Source organism: Mesitornis unicolor, unplaced genomic scaffold (assembly GCF_000695765.1).
Source record: "Mesitornis unicolor isolate BGI_N332 unplaced genomic scaffold, ASM69576v1 scaffold28382, whole genome shotgun sequence".
NCBI classification, from domain to species: Eukaryota; Metazoa; Chordata; class Aves; order Mesitornithiformes; family Mesitornithidae; genus Mesitornis; species Mesitornis unicolor.
The window spans coordinates 4,114-17,914 of record NW_010167992.1 but is presented as its reverse complement, the minus strand read 5'-3'; the positions used below and the strand labels follow the sequence as shown (position 1 = coordinate 17,914).

The window sequence follows — 13,801 nt, the reverse complement described above, 5'->3', positions numbered from 1 at the left end:
AAGCAGTTATTTTCGTATCAATTTATATACCTTTATGAGTGTAGTTTTATTCTCTGTAACAGTATTGTAGTTCCTACTTTTTTCTTTGGTGTATAATAACCTGCTAGTTAAAAGCAGAATTGAAAGTCTCAGCCAGATGGGTTCATGCTATTTACCTGATAAAATCAAGCAGTGAAAGTCGGACATGAATACAGTAGTTCATGTGTAAAAAAATGAAAGGTGGATTAATGAATCCTTCCAAGTGACTGACCATGGGAAACCCCTACGCCTTTCAGAAAGTATGTAGGTAAGGATATAATTATGTTTAGACAATGTTATCTTGCAGTTGCATGCAAATTATCAAAAAGTTTAAATTTACAACTTTATGGTCTAAAAACAAAATTGAATTTGCTTCTATAAGCTCTTTACACCTCATTGAGTTAAGCAAATTCTTCAGCATAGTTAACTCATTTCCACTGGGAAAAATTGGTGATCAGGCTGCAAGGGTGAACGGAGTAATAACATGTAAATGCCGGGTCAGTGGCACATTGCAGCATGCTCTCAGTTTGATCAGCATCAGCATCAAATTCTGAACTGTCTGCAATGTATTTTTGAGGCATGACGGGGACTGTGAGAATTAATACCAAGAGATGTTGTGATTTACAAGAATTTAAATATCCAAATAATGGGCTCTGAATGAGACTATTACTCCTCATGCATTGCCAGTGGTACGCAGTTTCCCAGGCAGTTTCCCAGATTCTTTTCCTTCATCAAGATTATTGCAATTACTTCTTTCTATAGAGGCTTTGAAACAAATCGTGCTGGCAGGAGCTGTCTGCTGATTGGTATATGTCAGGCTTTTCCTGTCAATACTCAGCGGTTACAGAGTTCAGGATTGAGTAGCCTGTGACAGGAAGAATTCTCTACAGCATGTTTTTCACTCAAGATTTTATGCATAACTGCAGAATGAGTAACAATTTCTGGGAAATGTCACTTTGCAGCATCCCTGGCTCTGCAGTCTGTGCCTATGACATGCTTGACATTGCCAATGTATTTACTGGGAGATTCAAAGAACAGAAGTCTCCAGATTCCACATGGACACCAGTTCCTGACGAACGAGTGCCCAAGCCCAGGTATGTTTTATGTGTGGTAGTATTGTTCTGTTCCTGGATGCAGCACAGAGTTTTTTGACAGTCTGAACAGCCTTATAAGGTGCAGATACAATTGAAGAACCATGTTGTAAAAGTAAAACAGAAGTTGAGTTTCATTTGGGTCTAAGGTACGCAAGTAGGAATTTTTCCACTTAAACGAGATCTGTGTAACATATATCAGGCCGGCATCAGATCTATTTGATCAGAATAATTTATCACTTATGAGCAGTGTGCATTAAACACCTGTTGCAAATTGGTTTGGTAGTGGATATATCTCATTACGAGGTCTGCACCAGTTCTGCAGTTTGCTCCGCTGCAGTTAACATGCAATTTATGTACCACAGAGGATGCATTATGGGGAGAAAAAAACAGCATTCCATCAAAATGGAGATTAAGTTTGCCTCATTCTTCCTATGAGTAGTTTTCTCTGCCTCCACTTCCCTCCTGTTTGCATGTGGCTCCTCTACTACACAGTCTACACATTTCCTACAAGCACCTGTTTCATTCAAGTTGCTGATGACAGCCACTTGTTAACTCATTTACATCAGTGGCATTTTGCTCTGACAGTGTGATATGAATGTAGATAAAGCAAATTAATTTATCTCATTCAAGCTTTACCACTTAATGTATGTTTTCTGTTGCCTGTGATATCTTGCATAACTTCAAAAGAAAAACACATCTGGTGGCAACTAAGCTTCAGCCTAAATCCAAAGTTGGCCTGTCAAGTTTTAGAGTTGCCAAGCATAGTGTTCCTGTGCTGTCATTATTCTGAGACTGTAACTCAAGAGAAGAGCCTGGAGGTGACTGGAAAATCTAGTAATTCTGTGTCTGTTTTCAACCTGAGCCTTAGTAAGGCACCTGCTAGTACCATTGCTGCAATTTTTTTCTTTTTTTGCAGTGTTTTAGCAACTTGTTGACATCATGGGCTGTCTTGGTAGTGTCAGGCTGCACAGGGGCTCCAAAGTCATTTGTTTGGAGCTTACTCAGATAAAAAGAGTACTGTCAGAGAAGGGGGAAAGGAGAAAGAGAAATCTTCTCTTTCAGTAGGAAGGAAGAAGAGAAAATTGCATTGCGAGTTTGCGGGATGAGCCAACAGCAGGCTAACAGTGAAGATAATACAGCTCCTTCTAAGCCAGTAAGAGAGAACATGAACTGAACTGGTAAACACTGTTTCATGTAACAATTGGCTGTCAATCTGCTTAATAGAAATAGTCATTATTTCTAACTGAGAGACACAAGACACCTTTGAAATAAGGTCATTTTTATTTGGATATGTCAGTATGGTGCAAAACCAGTAGTGCTCATATTGATTCTTACATTTCTCAGAAACATACTGGAGCCTTTCAGGGGCCTCACTTCCCTTTTTGGCTGAGATGCACAGCAGGGTTTACTTGGCTTTATGTTTACTTGACTAAACCAGTTTTGAGATTAAAACTGGATTAATCCAATCATATGATTAGGATTTAGGAGGCAGTAACCTCCAGATTAGATAAACAGAAACCCTAGGCACCACAGTGCCAGAAGGCTGCTCCCTAGGGTTCTCTGGGAATGTCACCTCAGGAATCAGTGCCCTTGCAAGAACCTTGGAGACCAGTGATGCCCTTGGTCTCTCCTTCTCTCTCTCTATTGCTATCTCTGTATGCAATTGCAAGACAACCAAGATATTTCACATACAGAGGCAGGTCACACAGTCTGTGTATATGGAGTTCATTGTGCAGCTGCATGGGACTGGACTCATTGACCCAGCTAGTACCTTCCAGTCCTATGGTACCTTCCTGCATAACATTTAGTTACATATGGCTGAACTATTTATCTAAATCTGAGTGACAGATACGATAGGAGAAGCACCATGTTTTGCTGCAAGTTGACATTACTCCATTGATGTCAGTGGCTTAACCTATGTCAGAGCAGATGAAAATTGGACACTGCAGCACGTTTATGAGTGAGTGGTCCATCTTTCGTCTTCTCATCTCACAGTGGCTCAAAGACTTGAATAATCGTAATGTTATAGGAAATAGGATCAACCAGGCAAGTTACAGATCAGAAATCACCTGTGCCCAGTGGGCAGCATCAAATCAAATGCACACATGCAGTGATTAAGTTCCATCTGAGTGAATGAACTACAACCTGTGTGTGTCACAGTTGGACTGAAGAAATGCCTTTGTTCTTTTAGGTGACATGTTAAGTCCTATTGAGTGGAGGACAGAGCAGGATTTTAGGCTTCCTCAGAATGGCTGAGCAAGCCCACCAGACTTCTCAGTCCTTCATTTAAACCCTTGTAATGCACATCAGATTTCACTGAGGGCCTCATTAGAAAAGGAGATTTGCACTAGGCATCAAATAAGAATTCTGGTTTTACCCTCTTGTTTTATTTAGGCCTGGTTGCTGTGCTGGCTCTACATCGTTAGAAAAATATGTAACCTCTAATGAGTTCCCGGATGATACTCTGAACTTCATCAAAACACATCCACTGATGGACGAGGCTGTGCCTTCCATTGTCAATCGACCCTGGTTCTTGAGAACGATGGTCAGGTACGTACCTCCAAGTGGACTCTTGTCCTTATCATAGCTGTCAAGTTGTGCTAATAGTCTTGCTTGTAATACTCTCAAACCTGTAAACATCCTCGGTGTGCTGGGCATGAATCCAGCCAGGAATGATGGCAACACTGAGCAGATGCCACAGATCTCCCTGAGCAGCTTTCAAGATAGGAAAAAGCCTCCGTCCTTTCCAACCAGGCTGTGCTGAAATGGGATCTTGGAGGAAATGCCATGCAGCAAAGGTTGCAGCCTGTTGGCTTATGGGTCAGCGTTTGAGACAGCTCTGTCAAAAACATTGGGCAAGGATCAGCAAACAGCCCAGGGATATGTACACAGGATACAAACATGCCTGCCAGGATATGTTCACAGGATATGAAGATGTCTGTCGGCATATGTACTGGTATGTTTAAATGTTTACAGAAGTGTACAGGCAGAAGTAATCACATAATCTGTATCCTTTCTATGGCAACAAGAGAAAAATAGTAATGAAGAGATTTCAACAAAGACTCATAAATCAGCAAGCAACAGATACACAATCCCCTTCCTATTAAAATACAATCCCACTCTCTGCTGTGGTCACTGTACTACTTCTCTACCCTCCATCTGTGAACAGAATAATGTGACTAAGTTTTGCCATGTTTTTCTCTCTTCCTCTGTACAAGGGTAGAGTTTTGTGCTATGCAGTATTTAGCTTTGGAAGGGTCTGACTTAGTTTTAGTAATGTATATTTTGGTCAAGTTTTTTTATGTCGAGTTCTGTACCTCTAACCAAAAATGAGAGCAGCAAGCTCTGCAGAGCACTTTCCTTTGATCACCAGTGCAGATAACTGGTACCAAATCACCAGTATTCATTTTCAATAAATTGTGTCATCATAAGATTCAATATAATCTCAGAACTGAACTTGCTTAGTGGCAGTTGTGTGATTACTTCTACTGAGATAAAATGGTATTTAGTGTCTCATTATTGCTCTTACACAGCTTTTCCTGCCAAAAAAGTTGAATGTAGATCAGTTATCCTTATTGCTGCTTTTAATGTGACAGAGCTTGAAGTTAACCAGATATTTCCCTGTGCTGATTTCATTTCTCTGCCTGAAGAAGTCAACAGACCAGTAGTTTGCTTTTGATTGGAAGGATAATTCCTAAATGGCCAGACTCTTTAGCACCCATTCAGTTTTCTGCAAACACTTCTGCTAGCTGCGAGACATATGGATGTGCAGACAAACACACAAAAATTCCCCACCGTTTGGGGAGCCAACTAGTACAGACTGTGTTGACTTATAGGGTTATTCAGCTAGGAAAAGTGCGTAAGTATGCTATATGGTTGCTAGAAGGCTACCACACAATTATCTGAGTTGGAAAAAGTGATAAATGGCAATCTAATTGCAAGTGATGCAAAATGCTGTATTGTTATTCTAGATACCGCCTGACCAAAATTGCTGTGGACTCTACTGCTGGGCCCTATCAAAACTACACAGTGGTTTTCTTGGGATCAGAGAAGGGAATCATCCTGAAGTTCTTGGCACGGACAGGAAACAGTGTAAATGATAGCCTTTTCCTGGAGGAGATGAACATTTACAATCCTGAAAAGTTTGTATCTGATTCTTTGTGCTCCTGTATGGGTGACTTTCAACTTCCAATCTCCCAGAGACTAGCTTGTCCCACAAAAAGGGAAGTGGTTATAGAAGCCAAGTTTTTTGAGTAATTGCAAATTGTTTAGGGAAGGGATGTCTGCTTATCAGTCTCTACATGGCAATAAGGTATTTTTTATTCAGTATGTGTAGAAAATAGCCCATCCTATGCAGCAGTTGATGGATAATTAAAAGTGAAACTCTGCAAAGGAAGATTAATTTTCTAATCCTATAAAAAACCTGATTCCTCTCCAAATAGCTCAAGGACCAGCAAGCTGCTCTCCAAGGGAAATTTCCTGCATTTCAGCCTTCCTCAATTATGCCTAAGGGGACTTTGAAGTGGGCCATAATCATGCAGAAATTTCAGCTACTTTGAGTATCAGAGAAAAATAAACACAACAAGTAAAGGGCCCTCAGAAAGCTTGTCTGCTGTGCTGTCTCTCTCCACTTCTTACTCCTCTGCCCCGTACATTTTTAATACTCACTTATATGTCTTGTCAGTGCTTTTAGTGGCTATTTTGTGTTCCTTTTCCTTGGCGTGTTCAATTGTACTTTTCTCAGGTTTTGGGGGGTTTGTGGAGTTTTTTCAGCTTGAGGAATCATTAAGTTTTCATCTGGTTTCCCAGCAGAACTCATTTATAATCTTGTATCACATTCTTTTCAATCAGGTGTAGCTATGATGGCGTGGAGGACAAGCGGATAGTGGGCATGCAGCTCGACAAGCCCAGCAGCACCCTGTACGTCGCCTTCTCCACCTGTGTCGTCAAGGTTCCTCTGGGACGCTGCGAGCGCCATGGCAAATGCAAAAAGTATGTGCTTTCTGGTGGCTGTCAGAAGCCCCTGTGCCAGGCACAGGGAAGACGGGAGCACTCATGAATGCCACCTTGTGCTCTTCTTTCTCAAGGGCCTGCATAGCATCCAGAGACCCCTACTGCAGATGGGTGAAGGAGAGCGGGGCATGCATGCAGCTGGTGCTTGGCTCCAAGTGAGTAAGGGCTTTGGCTGGACCGGCCGTGAAGCTTTGGCAGTGGCGCCAGGCGGTCTTGGGCAAAGCTATTTAAAACATGGGGTTAAGGGAAAGAAAAATGTGGGAAGCGTTTGTTTCTACCTTATTTGCATTCACCTCTGAAATGTCTCATGAATTTTTTTATGTGAACTCTCAGCTGATTGGTAACTGCTGAAAGAGGAGGAGGAAGAAAATGAAAGAGCTGTATTAAGGTCCGCGTGTTGTTGAAAGGAGGGAACTGGATGGGTATGTCTGGACCAGCCCACACTGGAGCCATCACAGCTGATTAAAGAGGCAATCGAATCCAAATTAAATTACTGAAGCAATTTGTCCACTGGAAACAAAACCAGTCCTTCTAATTTACTGTGCATTACTAAGAGGAATCACAGAGCACAGTAAGAGCTTAAAGCAGATTCAGAGAAGTGCTGGATCTCCCCTTGCTTAGCAGTAGAATTTAATTATTCTACAATAATGAAGGTCTGTGAAGTTCTGTTTAAATGTGGTTAGTAAAGCCTCCTTCAGGGAGCAGGCTTACTTCAGACCTCTAATTTCTTGGCCACATCTGAGACACTTCACACTTGCCCTGTACTCTGAGGTACAGCTGTGCTTCCTCAAGGTGAGCGTAGCACAAACATCAGACAATCTCAATAGCCCCACAGCTGACCCCACTTAACTGTGCTTCTGTGTAGGTCTTTAGTATATCATGGATGCCTTACCATCCCTGTGCCTGTTCACTATTTCAATTCAAATTGTTGTCCACTGGGGATGCTATAGCTATACCTGTCTGTATATGGCTTTTCTACAAAGGTGTGGAGTATTCCTGACTGGAAATTTGGTAGAATAATGTTAAAGTGCACCTGTGTCTCTGTCAGGTTTTCTCATCATTCCCAAGGTCTTTTTGCACTTCCATGGCACTGTACCTTGTAAAAGCAGGTCCTGTGTTTATTAACAGATCCATCGAGACAGAAGCAGTACGGCTTGCAATGGTGCAGTCCGGAGGTGAGCACGGCAGGTCACTCACTGTCCAGTGCTGCCTTTAGGAAGGGGATCCAGATCAGCTGTGAAGATGTCTGGTGAACTTCTAAACTAGCCAACAGAAGGCAGGGATGTTAGGTGCCCTCCTGGACTAGACGTTGGTTGAGCAGGAGTTTTAAGAATGTGGAGCTGGGAGTAAGGTGCCTGCAAGGGTAATTATGCCTCAAGGCCAGGATCCTAACTAATGTAGACAAGGGCTTGTGTTTGGTGGTTTTCCAAGGCTCTTGTCATTCACCTTTGACCGTACACAAAGTTGGAAGTGCAGCTTCACTAGTTATCCAGAATCACAGGCAGAGGTTAGGAGCGTCAACTGGGCACGTCAGCTAGAAGAGCCTGTGGGTGTTTTTGGTAGAGCCTCTTGAGTTCAGTGGGATGCATTCTGTGAACTGGACCTTACGCCTTGCAGCCTCGTCCAGCACAGTACATAAATGCTGAATGCCAAAATGCAGGTTGTCTTCCCCCAGCACAGTACCTGCTCAATGAGTTAGCTTCATTCTCACATCAAAGTATTGGTGCACCTTGTCTACTATATGGACAAGTTAAGGTAGGATCATAATTGCTCCTTATAATGCCATCTATTACAGAGTTAACAATTAAAAATATTAATATATTTGCCTCCCTTGACAAAAAGGCATGCATTGGATTTTTTAAAAGTACTAATAAAAAGACAAAGCATCATTAGAAGCTGAGAAATCATTCAGCAATGATGAATAACTCAAATGTCTGTGTTCCAACTTTTTAGTCTTTGTGTGGAAGTTCCAAAGAAGTGTCCAGTTTCACGATGGGGCTTTATTTCGGTTACACATGTGACAATTTCTTTCTGGTAGTGCCTGTGACTGTTGTTATTCATACTGTTTTGTTTCTTTCTATTATTTAGACTGACATTTGAACAGGACATAGAACATGGCAATACAGATGGCCTGGGTGACTGCCAAAGTAAGCAAAGCTTTTACCCTCTATTTACTGTGTGTCACAGCATCCTTCTGAATGCCTCAAATGACCATAACCTGTCAGGCATTCTTTTGTAGCAGTGTAAGTGACAACAGGGACAGCAACTGCAGGTAGTGATGCAGGTTCAGAAGAAGAATGGTTGTTTGAATGTATTTGAAGAAAACAGCCCAGTTGGTGTGATTTATACGAACACCAGAATTCAAAGCAGTTAGGTAGTGAGAAAATCTCAGTTCCAGAGTATGTTGATTATAGTCATAACATAATGAATTGACACTTTGCCTTTATTAGCCGTGGTGGGTGGGTTATTTATGTAGGTGTACAGAAATTTCGTGGTTTCTTGGTGTAGACCATGACTTGGACTACATTCCCATGCAGGACAAGGAGACAGTGAAATATAGCTTCAGCTTTGGATCTGGATCAAGAAGTGGGAACTACTTAGTTTGTGAATCTTTGTGGGTTTTACTCACAGACCAGACAACATAGTGGTATTCAGGGTCAGGCACTACTGACCCTGCCTAAGAAATTGAATAGTAAACCTTAGGTACTGCCAGCATAAGCTGAAAGCTTAAACACAGTCTTTAAACATTTACATTTTGCACTGAGGTGCTTAAAAGTGCACAGCTTGCACTGCATGCAAAGAAAGATGCAAAAATGCTGATTTCTGAGCCTTCAGGAATACCAACATCTGTGTTCAGGACAACTCTCATTCTAAATGTTCTTGCCAAGCTTGGTTTAATTCTGAGCCAAATACTATTTATAAACCTTATGAAATCAAGACTCACGTCCTTTTTGGTGCAATTTGCACTGATGCCTGTAGATGCAATAAAACTGCTGAAGCTGAGGAAGTAATGTACAGTGAGAAAGTCATTACTTCTTGAATACAGAGATAAAATAATGGAAGGCTAGAGTGTGTCATGGGACGCTGCGCAGCCCAGCTGCTCTGGAGGAAGCCAGAGCCTTCTCATGCCTTGTGCATCCTTGTTTAAGAGCCATTTATTATTGTGATAACTGTGCTTGAGGGAGTACAAGGATTTCACCCTCTGTATGCCCTCCATCTCAGCTACGCCTCCCTCTGCCCCTGCCCTAAGACAGGGTTACATCAGCTGTCTCTTTAAGTTTTATAAGGAGGCATACACATAGTCCCTCCTGTGCTCGCTGTAAAATGGATTAGCACCAAAATCAGGTCAGTTCCCAGCTGGTGCAACTTCCCCCTTTTCAGACAGTTCTGCGCTTCCTGGGCAAATAGGTTAGACAGGAGCGGAATGTACCTAAATATCAAAGAAGAGTAGGAAATTATTCAGAAGCAGCACATTGTGCTCATGGAGAGAGATCTGCTCCTGTGCAGAGAGCAGCAAAGCCCATACCCTGCTTAAATCCCTCTTTACCCCCTGAATGGTGCATTGAACCTTGACACTGCGCAGGGATAGATTTCACTCCCTGCTAACCCAGCTGATCTTATTACTTCATGTGGTCCTGGGTCATGTGGGTTTTGTCCTCATTGACTCATGTTGCTGGCTGCAATGCCTGTAGTACCTTGCATTAGATTAGGACTTGACCTTCCAAAGAAAGCCATGGCAGAGAGGGCATTGGCCTTCCCACTTGGTATCCCTTGCACAGGACTGGTCATGAACATTTTCAAAACCAGATGTTGTTTTTGGGTATGCTGGAATATTAGTTTTGCCTGAGTCCTTAGGGTACCAATCACAGACATATAAATATCAGCTGAAGTGTAGCTAGCAGCAAACTATTAAAAAGAAAAAAATAAGAGAGAAATAATTATTTTTCTCCTGTTATTTGTCTTTCAGATTCCTTCGTAGCCCTGAATGGTAAGGAAGTTCTTAGTTTCGTTATTTACTGACAGCAGATCCATTTTGGAGGAATCACTTTTTACTAAACTTTTAAGTATTTTCATACTTTTGTTTAATGTTTCTTCCTGATTTATTTTGTTCATAGACATTTCAACTCCTTCACCTGGTCATGAAATATCTTACGACACAATTTATGGTCAGTTTATGGATGTTTTTAAAAATCCTCCCCAGATCCTTGTGTTAGCTAGTAGTTCCTGTACTCACATAGCCATTACCCTTTTTTTTACTTTGTCTTGTGTTTGGGGGCCTGATTCACTAATCACAACTAGTCATGTATCTTGATTTTCAATCCATGTTTTCTAGTCCTCCCTCAAAACTGTCTCTATCGAATTTAAGTCAGATATGGCCTATTTTAATGGCACAGCAGCAGACATAATTAAGAGCATGCTTCATCTGAACACTCGGACAAAGGAACACTTGGATACAGTGATGCATCTTACCTGTTCACCAGGAAAAACAAGATAGCTCACATCTCACTCACGTTGGTGTCATGACTGCTACAGCAGCTGATCAGAGGTACCTCAGGGAGAGGAGCAGAACAGTCCCTGGGTTACAGAAAGATTTCTCATAAGGAAAATGAACCTGTTACTCCTGCCAGTTGAGACTGGGTTATGCTTTGATTCTTAAAGGTTCCTATCACTTCTAGGGTAAGTCATTTATGTGTCCATACCTGCAGTATCTTAATGCCTGAATGGTGCCTGGTCTGAAAAGGGGATTCACATAGCCAATTAAATGATCTGAGCTAAGGAGGTGCATTTCTACAAGCTTAGGGTAGCAGTTTCCCATGAGACAGCTGTTAATCTGCGCTTACAGTATTTTCCACCACTTTGTTCCATATATTTGGAAGTGGATTATGCTGGTACTTGGGGTGTAGAATAAATGTCTTCATGAGGGATTATTGCAGAATAAATAATCACTTTAAATTCAAACCTAGATTTATATTGCAGTAGTTTGTAGAAATCCTGAACAAAGACAAGTACTCACAAGCTAGGAGGGCGTATGGTATTGCTCCCAGTGAAGTCAATGGCAAATTTCCATGTGGGGTGGGAACTTGATTCTGAAGTTTCTTTCAGGCTTTACAAGATTAGCAGTTCATCGAAGCTAGGGCAAATTCACCATATGTTTGGCTGAATGTAGCAAAAGGTAGGTTAGTGTGCAGTTGCAATGAACATTTAATTGATCCATTCATCTCATGCCTGCAAAATACAAAGCAGAGCAAATGACAGCTCACTACAGCAGAATATAAATAACTGGAGGCATAGAAATACTGTTCAACATTTGTAAAAATAAAATCAGATTCCCCATGTTGTTTATTACCAGGAAATGGAAAATGTGCATGTGAAACTTGTTTGAAAGTATGGTAATGAAAACCAGTGAAGGGAATATACAAAATCAGAGACAAGTTGAGACTTTGTAATGTATAGGAGACTCATGGTTTCATCTGCATATACAGCTTGTACTTTCTTTCGTTTGAAAATTTCTATGTTCCCAATGCACACAGCAGTAATTAAAGAACAGTAATAATAAAACCCATACTGCTGAATGTAAAGAAAAAGAAAATGGCCTTGGGCATAGTGCTGGTGTGCAAGAAATGTCTTAGGTTTCCTGCTTCTAAGTGCATTTGTAGGCTGCACATTGAGGCTGCAGTTCTTTATCCTGACAGATACCCTATTAGTAGGAACTTAGCAAAACCTGATATTTTAATCTAACTAAGAAAGCATAGAAATGGTTCAGGTGAGCAGCAGAGTGAAAAAAACTGCAATCTCGGGGTGTACAGCTTACAAAAGGGATCCATTCTACTGTCAAACCCAAAGACAGACTCCATGAATTAACCAGACTCTTCAAGTAGGACGCTACTGCCAGATGCAATGGAGAAATGCTGAGCCAACAAGAACATTGGTTCCCATTCATGTTCTGTCTTTTGCAGATGATTTCATTGACCCTCCTCAGGTACATCCTGATATGATGGTCCCTCAGCAAGCCAGCTCGTCTTTTCAGGGGTTTAGTTGAAATACCCATTCTGCTATATACAGTGTTTCATTACATCTACCATGGCAAAATATGATGGGAAATGTGCTATTCACCTCCATTGTTCCTCTACAGGAGGAGTGTAAAAAATTCCAGCATGAGGTAGTAAACCAGTCTCAGTAAATGTACTTATGTTTACTAACTGTAGTGAATCGTCTGAGTAATTTTTTCTTGAGAAAACAAAAATTTTATAAAAGTTGCATTTTAATTTTATTGAGTACAGTTAAATGCATAAGTAAATGGCATTTCATAATAGATTAAATCTTAGAACACTGGGATACACCAGAATGCCAAACAAGTGAATGCTCAGGGTGCTCTTGGATCCAGTGAGATAAATATATCCAAAGGCATCTGAAACTCCAGTTGCAAAAGTCTTAAGGCCTGGTTCCCTTGATTTACTGCACTACAAATGAGCTCACTTCAACAGACTTACTGCCAATCTGTAGCAGCATGAATGAAAGGAAAATCAAGCCCTTAATCTTTGTGTTCTTGGCATCAGCCTCCTCCTCGATTTGGCAGATGGGCTCACTTTTCTGGGCAGTCTCACATGATCTGTAAGCAAGTAAAGCACAAAGTCCACACAGGTAACTGTTCCAAGTATATCCCTTTGACATCCAAGGAGAAAATAGCAGGCTGAAAGTTTGGGTGCAGAAGGTCAGAGAGAAATTACGCAAAAGCCACAAATCTAAACAAGAAACTTAGGCTAGATTCCTCTGCAAAATTGTAAGCAGCTTCAATTACCTTTGGAAACATCAATTCTTAGTGAATTGGGCCCTTATTTTACCTCCTAGCCACAGTCCTTTCTCCCTCTGGAGTATTGATTTAGCCTTTTCCTCTAATTGTCTAATTAGGTTGCTACAGCTGTTAATAGGATAGTGTGCAGACATCTTAACCTCTGAGATCCTAATGACTTGTGCATATTAAAGCAACTATCAAATACGTATTGAATCTCTGTCTTTGTTTTAAACCTGAAAAAAACCTCCTTATGTTTTTACAAGTGCACTTAAAACTAGCTGTAGCTACAGAAGTGCAGCCCTTCTGAATCATTATCCATGTCTGTAGACGCTGAGTGCTTTTACTCTCCTGTTACTTCAGGAGAGTATTACGGCACTTCAAATGAAAAGTTTTGCAATAGTGGAAGAACCTAAACCAGATTTTTTTTAAGTGTGTCTATTTTGGTTTTTACATGTTTGCTTTAAACAATGAAGTTTGAAAAGCACTGTGTCTGCAGTTTTTCAGATGAATTGTCTTAAAACAAAGGCAGTATTGTCTTTTTAGATGTTTAGGTATTAACCAGTATTAACACAGAGGCGCTGGCCACATCTTAGATAAGCTAAAGCCTCTTTAAGTTGCAGCAAAGCCTATTTATGCAGTCAATGTGGTAAAAATGGTGTAATGGGGAAAAAAAAGGCCCAATAAGTGTTGCAAACTAAACAGCACATTGTCAAGGTTTAATAGTGGCTGCATGTGAGAGGGCCAGGACTGGGTTGCCTGCCACTTCAGTCTTTTCTCTGTTTATGAGAGAAACTTAACTAGTTCATGCATTTGTGCTGCCACTCTGTCAGAGTGAAATTCATTCAGCGGGACTGGCTATTCAGGCACTTACAGGACACAGTGG

The 13,801-nt window shown here is 41.1% G+C and overlaps 1 protein-coding gene across 1 annotated transcript in view; it reads left to right on the top strand.

Moving 5' to 3' along the window:
- LOC104536303 (semaphorin-6A-like) overlaps positions 1-13,801 on the top strand; it is a gene marked incomplete at its 3' end in the record, with an annotated part of 37,732 nt that overhangs the window by 20,325 nt on the left and 3,606 nt on the right. The window contains exons 10-17 of the mRNA XM_010178868.1: positions 981-1,112; positions 3,507-3,662; positions 5,084-5,254; positions 5,964-6,104; positions 6,200-6,280; positions 8,214-8,272; positions 10,093-10,113; positions 10,241-10,291. Coding sequence (XP_010177170.1) covers positions 981-1,112; positions 3,507-3,662; positions 5,084-5,254; positions 5,964-6,104; positions 6,200-6,280; positions 8,214-8,272; positions 10,093-10,113; positions 10,241-10,291 — 812 coding nt within the window. The remainder of the gene's footprint in view (positions 1-980; positions 1,113-3,506; positions 3,663-5,083; positions 5,255-5,963; positions 6,105-6,199; positions 6,281-8,213; positions 8,273-10,092; positions 10,114-10,240; positions 10,292-13,801) is intronic.